The 15,844-nt window shown below is 26.7% G+C and overlaps 1 protein-coding gene across 1 annotated transcript; it reads right to left on the minus strand.

The window, feature by feature from the left end:
- Window positions 1-3,851: 3,851 nt before the first annotated feature.
- Window positions 3,852-11,668, minus strand: LOC113561112 (fatty acyl-CoA reductase wat-like). The gene is made up of 10 exons (XM_026967377.1): window positions 11,334-11,668; window positions 9,757-9,847; window positions 9,442-9,690; window positions 9,173-9,318; window positions 8,941-9,050; window positions 7,825-8,017; window positions 6,965-7,091; window positions 6,737-6,861; window positions 5,073-5,327; window positions 3,852-4,993 (listed from the first exon to the last, which is right to left on the minus strand). Exons 1-10 carry the CDS (start codon window positions 11,462-11,464, stop codon window positions 4,900-4,902), a joined length of 1,521 nt encoding a protein of 506 aa, XP_026823178.1. The 5' UTR covers window positions 11,465-11,668; the 3' UTR covers window positions 3,852-4,899.
- Between the last annotated feature and the right edge of the window lie 4,176 nt (window positions 11,669-15,844).

Raw genomic sequence — 15,844 nt, forward strand, 5'->3', positions numbered from 1 at the left:
TTAAATTTCTAATATTGTTATTTATGAAAAAAATTAATTTTACATATATCTTAATTTTGAAAATTTAATACAAGTTTCTTTATAAATAAAAACAAAAATCTACCAGAAAGAAATGGTTGTGCAATTTTGAGTATGGGAATTCAGTACATTCTTATTCCACTTTGTTTATCTGATGATTGAGTATTTGTCACAGTTCTTACAGATGACAAAATGCCTTAATCTGATAAATATCCACGCACTTGCAAATCATTATCCATGTTGATATAGTCCAAACACTCCAAACCACTTATTTGTAACAACAATAACACTAATATCCTTATTTTCGATAGTAAATGAACATACACGAGGAAAATATAATTTTATAAAAAAACGAAACTTTGTGTTATTCATGAAAATATTTGTGTTAAACATGATTTTTTTTTATTGTTTAAATAGAAAATTCTAGAGCCCGAAGAAAAAGTTCAAGGTATCGACGATTTCCAGTTAACCACATACAACTATATATTATTATGATGGATTATAATAATATACTAAATACAATTATATTTTCGAAAAAAATTTAATTAACCTAGGTAATACCAATAATAAAATTAATTACTTTAACAATAATATTATTGATTATATTTAATTGTGAAACATTTATTTTTATTTTCTCTTTTTTTTTTAAATCTGCTCTACAAACTATACAGTACACATTATTGATCACGATTCACGATGTATAAAATTTGTGAATGGAAAAAACTGAAAAACTTTATAGACGTGTTTGAGGAGGTCTGTATCACGGTAACAAGATTACATCACTGCCTCAAATAATAATAAGTTTATTTATAAGGCCAAAAAAATTAATTTTTAATTGTTTCCTTAATCACACACCGTAAAATAAATAAATTAAAGTATTGATGTAAATACTACTTTTTCGATTAAATTATTTATAAATTATACATAGACCTTAAAATAGTATACACAGCTTGTATGCTTCACAAAATCACAATATACACCAAATGCATACAAGTTTGGCTACGTTAAATTTGCATAAATTGTATCTGTGATAACCAGTCGTATTCTTAACATTTTAAAAAGTGCATTTCCATAAATGACTTCAAATTCCTAAAAATAATTTTTACGCAGTAGCAAAAAAATATAATACTACTGAAATTATATAGAAACAGCATTATTTAGAATACTTATAATTTTACTTAATATGATTACTTATTGGTTATAAGAAATAAAGTAACTAGGTAGGTATATAGTAAATATATAGTCACGATAATAGACCATTGTTTTTTATACTCCAAAATAATAATTTAAACTATGAAAACGTGCTAAAAAACGTAGGTAATCATAAATGTAATAAATTGGCTTTAATTATAATTGTTTTGATCGATATCGATAACTGTATAGGTACAATTATAGCTATAATTAGTAGTATATACTATATAGTATGTACAATAATTTTAAAATATGTACAATAAAATAATATAATGTATACATTAGACGTAATCATGGAACGTTAAATGTTGTATATTAAATAATATACAATTTCAACAAAATAATAATATCTATTACAATTTATAATGGTTATACATTTATAATAAATAGTTTTTCTTTATCGATTATTATATTGCTCATGTGTGATAATTTAGCATCGAATTAAAAGTATACACCACAATTATATAATATTTAAATACTGTATAATTACATCTTATGCCGAGATAAGCGTATAGTGAAACGAAAATAAGTTTTGTAGGGCAAGTTAGAGTTGACTTCCGCATAAATACTTCGAATGCTTAGATGTGTTACAATCTATAATTTATAGAAGAAAACTTACACTTTTCTTGTCTAATTTAATACCTAAAATAATTATTAATTATTTTTATCGTTTAAAAAAAATACCTACACACTTTTCCTTCCTTCGAATTACTAAAACAAATTCATAAAATATAATATTTGAATTTCATTCAATGATGCCGTCTATAATTAAAAAATTTCGATCTATTTTTCCCTTAACTTTAATTTTGCATTTGAACGAAAATAATTCATATTTTTATTTATTTACATAATTTATTATTTATACTTCTTAAATTTAAAATTTTTTTAGTAAATGCATCGTTATAGCATTTCCACAACATTTAAATACAATCACTTTTTTTTGTGATGTGCATGTATATTGTTCTTTTTATTGAGGGAATAATTTAATAATATCACTTACGTAGTCACCTAGTCAAATACTTATATTCAGAATTGTCACTGTTATTGTTATAACAATTATTTATAGTTTTATACCATAACAATATATTACAAAAAAAGAAACAAAAAAAACGATATCACATACGTATCATGAATAATATAATATGTTATGAATTTTGGAAAATAATCGTATTAAAAATTAATAAAATCGTTAACTATGCACTTTAGGTAAATATTATGCCAATTTAAATTGTACACTATATTAAACTTGTTAATTTCTTCACTGACTAATTAAAATTTGCAAAAGCATATTATCAATTTATAATTAATTTTTATATTAACATATGCACTATGTTATATAATAAATGCCGTTAACATAATGTAATAATGTAGATATCGTATTGATATACGATATTCCGTTTAATTATCTATATTCATCAAGAGCCAAGGCATCGATCAATGCGTTATATTTATGTACTATTTAATTATAGGTACTTGATACGGGGACTTGAAAGGACATAGTATAGTACGAACACGACCGTTCGAAAATAATATAACAATAGTCATCGCTGCGTGTAAATACGAAAACCGACAAAGACAACGATGGCCACGCTTACAAGGTTAGACTTCAATCGTTTGGTTGTTACTTATTACGGACACTGTATCTTTCATTTGCGCCCTAATAATCATCTATTAATGCAAATAAAATTCGATAAACACAACAGCGGCAGCGAAAAATATTTCCAATGGTGTACGGTAACCTATAGTAATTTACTCACAGAGTACAAATTAGACGAAAATTGTTAAATCTAAATCGTTTTATATTATATTGTTTTCTTGGCGTTCATTTATTAATTAATTATAAGTTATCACCTATAAATAGTACCGTCATAGTCATACGTGCAGTAGTTCACGTTTTCCGATAATGATGAATGAAATTATAAAGGAGTTATTCCACTTCTTCCGTTTTTGGGTTACTGCCGTATGAAACGATAGGTCACTTGGCACTTCCTATCTCGAACTTTTTTCTGGTCCCTTTAAATTAGATGTAAGGAGACTTAACTAATTGTCGATATGATATCACAATCAGAAACGTCATCAGTTGTAGAATTGGGTAGTGGACGACTTACAAATTTCAAATTCGTGCTTACAAATACTTACAAATCGTGCATAACAATTTGGCATAGTCAAAAACTTGGAAATAACGAAACGGCTACATTTCGTGGAAGTTAGCCGTGATTTAAACTTTTGTGGATAATTGAAAACGGCTGAACTTACAAATTTCCAATTAGTGCTTACAAATACTTACAAATAACTTACAAATTATTGAAAAAACTTGGAAAAAAAAATTTCACATTGGGCGGCCAACCTCACAGAGCTTATTTGTAAATCTTTATCAACGGTTAGTGGGCTGTAGTACAACAGTGGCTGTAGGGTATAAAATAAAAAAAAATAATTTTGGATTTTAGTTTCAAACATGATATCGTCGTATATTTCTATCAGAATATAAATTGGTTTAATAATGTGTGCTCAACTGTACAATGTACATACATTTAAAATAATATATTAAATATCGTTAATTGATTTTATTTTAATAAAAGTAGGTTTGAGCTTCATTAATTATAATATAATAAAATAATATTATATTATATATGTTACATAAATACTTAATGCAATACAATACAATACAATACAATATGTACAAATGCATCTACTTATATTAAATTTACAGCATCGATGTTATTCATTTTTAGATTTATTTTGATTGCATTTTACAACCGAAATGTATGTTTAAGATAAATCTACACGTGCAGGTTGTTCTACCGATTTTGTAAATAAATCTAAAATCACGACTAGCATTATTTTATATGCATATAAAACATTTGAAGTAAGATCTGCTCTCATAAATAGTACACCATAATTAAGTAAGGGACTGAAAACTGTTATTATATTCGTGTTTCTAGTGTGATAATTAAGCATTTAATTAAAATCGTTCACTGCAAAAATACAGCGGTAATCGGTAAAAATACCCGAGGAAGAAATGGGATTAGGTAAGTTGGGTCTGCGATAATTTGTATTCATTTTGAAAACAGTAAGCTGGGTCTCATCTATAAATCATTGGTGCAGCAACTAGATCTAAAATATTAAAAACTTAAAACTTTAATATTTTATATTTATACAATTTACTTTTAAATAATTCTGTTACAATAATACGTCGTGTTGCATAATATAGTCGTACATTAAAATTCATTAAATGTTTATTATTTAAGTCTTACCTAAACCATGATATTTATACGTACCAAAATTTTTTTCCATGATTGAATTTTTTAATTATTTACACCATTATTATTAACATTATATATTTTAAAATTTCACGTGCTATATTTAGCGTACTAATATTTTTTCCAGGACACAATTTTTTAATTATTAATACCATATTATATTATTTATATAGATTTTAGAACATCTTATGTATAAAAATTTCGTGTCAACAGTGTTTATCCGGAATGAACTCCGAAACTGCTGGACCGATTGGGATGAAATTTTTTACATTGTGTGTATTTTGGTCCAACTTAAAAGATAGGATAGTTTTTGTCTCAATTTTTTTAATATATTTATTAACTTACTAATAAATTTACATACTGATGTATAATTGCATGGTGTATTTCGGGTATTTAATATCTATCTATAATGTTATAGACACACATTAATTTATAGGAAATATACCATTTTCAATAATAAATAAGATAAATATAAAAGACAACCATACATAATTGTAGATAACATGTAATAAGCCACCATAATTCTGTAAAACAAACATAAAATAATATAAGAGTTAAATTATATCACATGTTTATTTTACTAAATTATGTATTAAATATTACTTTTGGTATCGTTTCTTGCCGACTGTTGCATCTCCAGAGTCTTTTAAGATATATTTTTTTACTCCATATGAGGAATTTAAAAAATATTCATACCATTTTATGTTTGTTATATCGAAGTTAAATAATTGTTTATCTTGATCACTCTGTGATGATATGAGAGCTTTTAAATGTCTGTCATCAAAATTAAAGTCAGTGATACAAAAATAATTCATTTCATTCATCATAGTTTTCACTTTTTTGTATATTTTTGTTGCTCTATAAAAAAAACATTATGCTGTTTATACAGATTAAACATACAAAGTATTAACTTTATTTAAAAAAAAAACAAATTTAAGTAGATTATAGATAGTTAAAAACTTTCACCAGAGAGAATTGTGAGATATTTACAAAGTTTATTTATTATAGTTTATTATTAAAAGTTAACTTTATCAAATGGGTTGCTGAATTTTAACATGCCAAGGAATTGCCATGATAAAGATTCACCCTTCTCCTCTAAAACGTATACAAATTGTAAAAATACTAATGGCAAAAAAATTATATGCACACCATATCTACATAGTACATACCTATAAGATAATAACAAAATTATAGTCATAAAAATATGTACAGTTATTGTATATATTATTTTGTATCTAGAATATTTTAGTATAAAATATAACGTCGAAACGTTATACAGGACGATTTTTTTATCATTATACACTCATTATTTCGTCATGTATTAACTTATTTTCATTTTTTTTTCAAAATACTTTGTATCATGCTTTTTTCAAACTGTTTGAAGTTTTTATTTTTTTCACCCTTTTTATTTAATAGTGAAACCACATCAACTTTTGATTTTCAAATGGTAACCTATATTTAAAATAATAGGGTTATTTTATTATGAATTTAAACATTAAAATCATTAGTTTTTATTTAACCGTTGTCCGTTAATGAGTTATAACTGCTCAAATTGGGTGATTTGAGGTTTTTAAGTGTTTATCCGGGCATGGCCGTTTTCGACCAAAAACGTACCCTTCCCTTTTCGACCAAATTTAAAAAAGACCGATTCCCCTTTCGGCCAAAACAAAAATTATAAACAAAATAATATTTATATATAATTTTTGTAAAATTATAGGAATTATATAATTATATAATTTTGAAAATGATTAAAAATATAAGTTGCAAACACGATGACCACCGATCAAATAATTAATAACAAATATTATGTATAGATTTTAATCATTTTCAATATGTATAACATATGACGATATGTACCTTTTATTATCTATTACCCATGTGACTACAGGTCTTCAGAAACAAAAAATATTATAAAAACCAAAAACCATCCAACTTTGAAAAGTTATATTTCGCCAAAAAATTAACGAAAAATAATAATTTGAATGTTAAAATTCATAAAAAAAACAGCCGTATTAATTTAGTACATTTTAAACGTAAGTTGCCATTTGAAAATTTAAAGCTGATAGTGGTTTCAATATTAAATAAAAGGGTGAAAAAATAAAAATTTCATACAGTTTAAGCATGATACAAAATATTTAAAAAAAAATTTAGTAATTGACAAAATAATGAGTCTATAAAAGAATCACCCTGTGTAGTATGTAGTGTGTACCTGTCCTTTTTAAAATTTAATACATTTTATTTGTCTTAAATAAAAATATATTATTTACCTCATTTTATTCCCCGTAATCCATAAACAACAGTCAATGAAATATGCTGGTAAATAATGGTATATAAAAAAAAGTATAGAAAATGATACTTTTGATTTTGCTACAACCACATTTGGTTTCCACAACTGCACCATAAAACGAATTCAATTATTGCAATTTACAATTATATAATTATTATTTATACTTTAAATTATTTGAATTTAATTATTGTTCTATTAAAATATTTACCTGTTTATCGGAATATAATTCTTTTTTCGATATAATATCTACAATATACTTTACACCCTGGCCGTATGTCAATACTGGTGCACTATTATTTGGAACGAAATTGAATACTGGGATTATAGGTTTTGAACTGATAAAATAAAAGCATAAATATTTAAAATTAAATATGAAATATAATAACGATGAATTATTAAATATAACATTATTTTATCGGCCAAACAGTACATATAAGCCTATTTTAAATTAAAATAGACTTAATAATATAATTTACAAGTAAGTAGGTTTGCGTATTGAAACCATCAAGAAAGTAAAAAATTGTCAATTATTTTTTTTTTATGTTGCAATTTATTGAAAATTAATAAATAGGAATTTTTTACTTTTGACATAATTAATACAAAGAAGAGATCTTAGAAACCTGTTCATAAAATTAAAAAATAAACAAAATTAATGCGAACAAGCTCTGTGCATTAGGTATGGTATTTGATACGTGTTATTAAAGTTAAATAACATTTTTTTTTATTTATATATATATATATATATATTAAGTGTAAATAAAAATTGATAAATTATTCGTTAAGAATTTCATAAATATATTTATGAAAAATATTATTTTAAGATTTCAATGTATTTTTCTAAGCACATAAATAATTCATGTAATTGACTATAGCGTCAAAAATAACAAATGTTATCAAGTAGTATATACAATTTTAAAACAATTATATGATGTTAAAAAAAATATCGTGATTCGTGAAGAAATCTTTCCTGTAAAATATATTTTTAACGTTCCAAATAACAAACTCAGTCTCGGTTGAAATAAATATATTTTACACAAAAATATCGTAGTTTCTGTTTATTGGTTTTACCGTGTCTTAGACGCATGATGAGCTGCAGTAATAATCATATTTGCCACATTATCAGCTGGTGTTGTTACTACTCGAATTTTCGGATCTAAATATACCACGTGTATAGCTCCTAATCCCAACCCTACACATAAACCAGGTACACTTTTCATTGTATTTGCCCATCCAGTTACCGGCTCTTTGTCTGTAAACCCGACTGTTGAAAACAAAATCAGAACATAATTAGATATAAAAATACTATTATACATACCTAGAGATATATGTCTTAAATATTTTTATATTCAACAACATTGCTTTATGCGAATAGACTCATTCTGAACAATTATAGCAATACCATTACATGAAGTAAAGTGGGATCGAAATTTGCATAAACATTCAATGATTTTTTACCATTCATTTTAGGTTAGGTTCTTTATCTTTTAAGTATCTTTTAAATTCATGATATTTTCAAGTTTTAAAATTATAATATTTTGATCATTTTTCGATTTTTGCATACTTAACTACTTCACAGTCCAACTGCAACGTAAAAATTATAACTAGATAATCCACAACCAGGTATCATAAATAAACTTATAATAATATAATGATTATACTTTTATACTATAATATTCTAAAGTATAACTCTTCAAGGATATGAAAAATGTTGTGGTATTCAGAACACATTATTAACAAATAATTAATCGAACCCAATCTACAGTCTTTGTTCGAGTTATGTACGTCTAAGATTTTCTACCTATTTATAAATATCTCTCATGATTTTATGTTATCCAGTTCTCGAAATCACAGGGTGATTCACCAAGCATGCTCGCTCTCGTATAATAATTTATGTATATTGTATACAGTGGGTAAATATTGATATGATAATGGATATGTTTTATGTTATAACATTAATTGAAAAACAAATAGTTCACTATTATAGTTATTAGTTGTATTATGTTGTTTTCATAAATTATATGATTAATTTAATTTATTTTAGTGATGATTATTAATCTGTATCATTGGATTGGTCAATGTTTACTATTGTTACTAAAAATATGGATCTAGTTAATTTGACAGAATATTTTCAAATTTTCTTTAACTATTTTTTGTATGTATAAAATAATACTGTTATATAGTTACCAATGCACGGTCTGGTGATACATATCGGCATATTTTGACCATATTGTTTTACGAGATTTTCTGCGATGCATTTCGATAACGTATACGTGTTTGGCCACGTCCCTAAAAGTCTTAAAACATAATATACAATTCGAATACACAATATCGAAATATGATAAATTATTGTATCCAACATAAATATAAATAAATAAATACCATTGGACGTTGGTAAGTAAAATAGGTAGGAACTTACTCGGGCGTTATCGAGTTCAAGACTGAATCCGACATGTTTTCGACCATGTTGATCAAAACGTCCCCTTGTATATGACAATCATAAATTATTTCTTCGGTAATCGGTTGATTTGGGTTCGAAAACGCAGTGGACACATACACAAATGACTATAAGCATCGGAAACCAATCGTATAAGTTTGTTACACTTATAATTGTACGTATAATAATGCTTGAACGTATTTATAACGTATTTTTTTTTTATTTTATTTATTCCAAATGGTCATAATTACTTTAAGTCTATGCATACGCCGAGCAATCAATAGTAAATCTTTGGTACACCTGACATTGATGAAACTGGTGTGCTTAAGAGGTCCGTTCAGATTGATCGTGGCGGCGCAGTGAATAACAATATCCATGTTGGCGACCATGAATTCTTCATCAGCAGCCGATAAACCTAGATTCGGTTCCACGCAATCGCCAGTGATAAGCAATACCTTTTCGATGAAGTCCGGTTGCTCTTCCCATAGTCGCGTAAACAGCTGAAAATATCGATTATTTTTACCATTTACGATTTTCGAACATTTCTAATAGCACACAAAACTCACCAGGGAACTGAACATTTCGCGTAATCTAGTCTGCGGGTCTTTGTTTTTCTTCGACCTGACTAGAAGGTACACTTTGTTTACTAAACATGATCTAAAAAAAATAATAATAATAAAACGATTTAGAATCTAAGAAACTATAGGCGTGCCACACAAACTGCAGAAGGTAGAAGTTTTTTACTGGTACCTATAATATAGTAAATAAAAAATGTACAAGCTCTAAAACAGTATTACGGGGTAAAATTATATCTATAAGTTTTGTATAATTCTTTATTTGATTACATATTACTTACAAGTTATGTTCATTGAACAAAATAAATAAAAACACCTAATTAATCATCACTGCAAGTATCCTATTAATTTTTTTTTTGAATAAAAAATAGAAATTTATATATTGACTGCTTAATATTATTATCTTAATTATCTAGTATTGAATTACTAGTATTTGAAGTTTTAAAACTATGTAATTTCTGTAACTATACAATTAAAATGAAATGTTTTAAAAAAATAATAATAATCAAAATGACGAGTTAACCAATGCACATAAAACATTATTTCGGTCATCGAAACTGATTTTTTCTTGTAATGACACGCTTAACGTGATTCCATGTAAAGTAAAAAGCGTAGATGCAAATTACAATAACGGAAATTTTTACTAAATACAATCACAAAGAAAAAAAATTTTAAAAATAGAAAATCAACTTTTAACTTAACACGCACAACACATACTTATTTATTTTTGTCATTATAATACTTAATACGACTGAAGAATAAATGTACCAACTGTTTGTTGACATTATTATAGATATTTGCAGCTCACAGGTAAATCTGTCTCCGAGCATTATAACAACATAACATATTGTTACATTATATAAGATTATTAAATAACATAAATATATATATAATTTTAGTACAACATCTTTTAAACGTTTTCTACATGTTTACACACCAGTTCAGTGGCGGATCCAGAGGGGGGCGATTGGGGCGATCGCCCACCCCCCCCCCCCCGTTCTCTCAAAAAAAATAGTTTAAGTCCCTGATTTTAGTTATTGACGTAATTATACTTCAAGGGTAACAAAATTATAGTAATATATTTTTTTATTACTATTACTATAAAAAATATTTTTTTTGTTCTGTACAAGACTGTGGAAAGTAACATATGTATTATGTATGTACCTAAATAAATACTTTATCAAAATTAATGTGTGCCCTTTAAAAATCGCTCCCCTCCACTTGTTATCTTGGTCTAGATCCACTCCTGCTCTAGTTATTAATGAGTAATGGTATATATATACTACGATATTTTATTATACCCATAAGCTTTCCACAAATCACATAAGGCCATAACATGATTGAACGTTAAGTTAGGTATTTATAAATAAATTACATTTATTTTTAAAATATATATTATAGAATAAAAATTAATTTATATTATTTAGACAGTACTATCACTAAATGGCTTCCTTCCTTTCATTGTTCGTGTTATTTTTCTAGTAGCACATATTTGTATGAGCAATAGAACACAGATTGTATATTTTCTAATAAAATTTAAAAAATAAATAAAAATATGATATAGGTACCTAAGAATTTTTTCAACTAAAACATGTCCAATGAATCCGGTTGCGCCAGTTATGAAAACGTTAGTTCCTTTAAAAAATTGTTGTATTTCACTAATAGATTCGTCGCCACTTGTCATTGTCCTATTTCTCATAAAAATTATTAATATAAATGTAATGTAACAAATTAGGAAACACTATCACTGTCACTTGAATTAAACAAAGTTTTTTAAAAACAAAATGTATGGATCTACACAGGGAATAAACGATCGTTAATGCTCAGCCAATTAAGAATTGGAACTGTAATATTCCGCGTAAAACGAACACATACCGTTAACAGTGTATATTATGATGATTTATTCTGTTTTGATTAATATCAATTTTTCTTATTAACCTAGAATATCATTGCTTGTCACGTTATAATATACTTTTAAAATACTCATTAGTATATAATTAAACATGACACCAACAAAGGTTGCTCATATTACTAAATATGCAAATTGTATTTAATACTTTTATTTGAACATGTGTTATGTAAGTTCCGTGTAAACCAACGTCCTCTATGATTATGAATTTCCATTTACGTTTATGTTTCAATTAGTACCATAATCCCCAATACTAGAGAATTTAAATTGTATATACATGAATCATACAACTATAATAATATACAAAAGTGTGTTTTATTACTCATTAGTATTAGTAGGTAATATTATTTATGATGTATATTAACGTTATTCAAACCGTGTAACTATTATGTATTATTAAAAAAATCAATTTCAAGTTTAAAAAACCGAAAACAATTATTATAATAGTCTATATAATTGACCAAAATACGATTTCATCGTTAAAATTGTCATAATTAACTTTAGTAAAACAATTAAAATAATATAGATAACTGTTAAAGGTGCAAAATTATTCAGTTCACGCGATCTTCTCAATTCTTTATATCTATATTAATTTAATTATCAGTAAAAAATAAATTCATAATATTTAATTAAATACCCTATAATATATACAGTCTGTTTTAGATTTCATCGGTCTCGTTCGTTTAATACAATACGATTACGTTAACATAAAATATTAGACGACTCCCTTCCGCCATAGATAACAATGTAACTAATGCACAAATACTATGATAGTATGCATAATGATTTCCTGGTTCAGCATATATAACAGGGGTGGCCAACATGACTATGTACGCGAGCCACATATATTAATGCAATTATATCAAGAACCAAATTATCTAATCTGTAGTTTTACACCACAAAAATAATAAAGATAGCTAACATCCGATAAACATATCAAATTATTAAATATGAAATTATAAAATAATAATAATAAAAACATTTTGTTTTATATAAATTTATGCAAAAAAAATTAAAATTTTGGTTTTTGTAAATAAGACCGCGAGCCGCATACGTCGATGAAGAGAGACGCAATTTGGCCACCCCTGATATATAATATCATACCTTTATTAGAGCACTAACATACATGATACTTTCTAAATAACGTAAAAAATAAAAAATTGCATGACAATCATCCTCTCATCTACTACAGCAACGCCGAATATTAAAGTCCTTTTCCCAGGTCATACCTCAGGCGTCGGTATACATTAGTTCTGCATATTCGGGTCAATGAAAAGTTCTCTCTCACTCTCTTTCTTTCTATCTGTCTATATCTATCTCTATCTCTTTATATCTCTTTCTCATTACAATAATATTATTGTTGTATTGTATTATTATTTATTATGTTAAAAAATACTTAATAAAGAAACAGTGACATGTCATTTTTTGATCATATTTTTTCCTCAAGTATTAGTATAGCTTTAATCAATAATAATAACATAATAATGTTTTACAATAAAGCAGTGTCAATGGTGATGGTGGTGGGGTGGAAAGGGATAAATTTCTCTTTTATACAAGAACTGGTAACGTTAAATTAATATAAATAGATGCATGGAGTGATCCATTCAACTTAAAACATTTAACAAATATTTTTTTACGTAATTATTTTAAATCGTTACAAAACAATATTTAAAAATATATACATACTTTTTTACTATTTTTCATTGTTATTATTTTTTAAGTTGTTTACTCTTTTAAATAATGACATACATTTTTAATTTCATTTTCTGAGCATACTATTCTTCAGAGTATTCCGATTTATAAAAATCAGATTTCGAACACGTAGTTTATTGTAACTTATTGTAGTGGGCCAGCAACTGGTCGTTGAAAGCACAGGTCGTGTCGAAATAAAAAGAGTCGAAATATTTCTAAGTGTCATTTATTAAATTAATTGAAAATATTCTAAATCCAAATGACAGATTTCTGGTGTGGAACGACGTGAAGGTGCTTGCGCTAACTCTGGTAAATCACATCTGCAGGAGTCCTCTCCAGGGCCCCCTTATATAGTCAGTGTCCCATGACCTACTACCCACGTATCCTCTGGCCTATTCTTAAGTGCGTCATTTGCTCTCACACTATTAAGCATTTCAGGATGCACGTGCGATGATAGATTCCGATGTGACGTCCGGTGACGATCTACCCAAGCATAGGTGGTCAACCGCAATCACTGTATCCGAGTCCCCAGAACTGGCGATATGATTAAAATTATGTTTATAATATATAATTGTAGGCCTATGGTTCGTTAGGTTAACGCACCGCTGAATTTGTTCATCTCCCCGTGCTGAGAGTCAGAGTCAAAAGTGGTTTTTATTTTTATTGTTTTTAGACCTAACAAAACACCGTTTCGGTACGATGGCTACCTTCTTCACATTATTTAGTAGTATGTTTGTTTCTACGTCGTAGTATTTTAATTGCGTGTTATATTATTCTAAATATCGGTAGTCGCTATCCTAATGTCTATGCCTACGTTGCAGCAGTGGCAGATCCAAGGGAGGGGCACAGGGGCACGTGCCCTCCTGTCAATTTTCTATCGACAATTTTTTTATACTACTACGAGTATCATATAAATAAAAAATACAGTTGTAAATAAAAATAATACTACTTATTATCTACTAGTAAAATCATTAATTAGGTACATTTAAACCAATAAAAGGAGTTACAGCTAAGTAATTTTTATAAAATAATAGTGTAATTGTGAAATTCCTATTGACGAAGGGCTATGCTTCAACGCTAAATGTAAGCTTACATTTTTAATTTCATAACAATACAATCAAAACCTGTGTAATTGTGAACTTATTGAAGTATGTTTTTTTTCACAAGCGCTGATTAATCACACATTTTTACGTTTATATTTATTGTCTATTGACGCTCATACATCTTATATGTATTCAAGTTTTGGACGACAGGCAGCGTCGTCCATACGGTAAAATATACTACTATATTGGGTAGTTTATTTCTATTTTTTTAAATTAACTACGTGTACGCTCGTCGTTGTCGGCTGCTAATGTACGATTAGCACCCACGAGCCGTCACTTATATCTACCTATTCCTATATTATTTGTAAATTTTTAGGTATTTGTTATATAATATGTTCTGTTAATCATACCTATAGAAAACTACCGGTTTATTAATTTAAAAATAGCTTAACCAAATTGTAATTTTCTTTCATACATTCTTTATTCTTATTTGTATTTTTTAAATTTATTTTTATTTGGGATTAAGACTTATAATACGTATAAATCCAAATCATAGAGAAGAAACGTCAGAATACAAATTATTAACGTTTTTAAGAAAAAACAAAATTAGATGATAATATTGTAAACAAAAAGTCTGAAAATGAAATTATGCCCCATGATGAAGACGATCAACCCAACTCAATTCATTCCCCTGCTACTGGAATTTCAAATATAAGAGAAATTTGCAATTATGTAGGTTTTAAATTTAATAAAATAAAAGACGACGAACTTTATGATGTTTTACGTGATCCGTGGGTTTCACACGAAAATTTTATTTTTCCTCTAATTTCTCAAGGAAATAACAATTGTTTCTTTAAACTTCACTAGATAAATGAGTATCCCTGGTTGTCTTATAGCCAAAAACGATTTTCAATTATGATAACGATAATAAAATAATAATAAATATTTTTCTTAGAAAAATGTTGTTTTTTAATCACTTAAAATTATTCAGCAAAAATGTTTTCAAATACATTAATAGTTTCCTACTTTAAATGGATCACTTTGTATATAAAATACCTATATATATGTATATATGTGTGGGTGTGTGTGTGTATTTTTTTTTGCTTTAAATTTATGTACACTCTTAGAATCAAAAAAATGGCCATATTAAATTATATTTTAATGTTTATGATGAATATGGATTGGATAGTGAAAATTAACGCGGCACTGCTTTCTTACCACCCGGCACCCACTGCTTAGTAACCTCATGTAATGTACGTACCTATAAGTATTATATTACATATTATGCTTAGTTTGAAACAAAAACACAATGTAATATAATATACTTAGACAGTAAATTGTTCAATTCAAATGCATTCTTAAGATACTAATATACTATATATTATATATAAACAAATTAGATGAATTTCACTGATTTACCTAGGCTCAATACCTA

The sequence above is a fragment of the Rhopalosiphum maidis genome, chromosome 1 (genome assembly GCF_003676215.2).
Source record: "Rhopalosiphum maidis isolate BTI-1 chromosome 1, ASM367621v3, whole genome shotgun sequence".
Classification (NCBI taxonomy): domain Eukaryota; kingdom Metazoa; phylum Arthropoda; class Insecta; order Hemiptera; family Aphididae; genus Rhopalosiphum; species Rhopalosiphum maidis.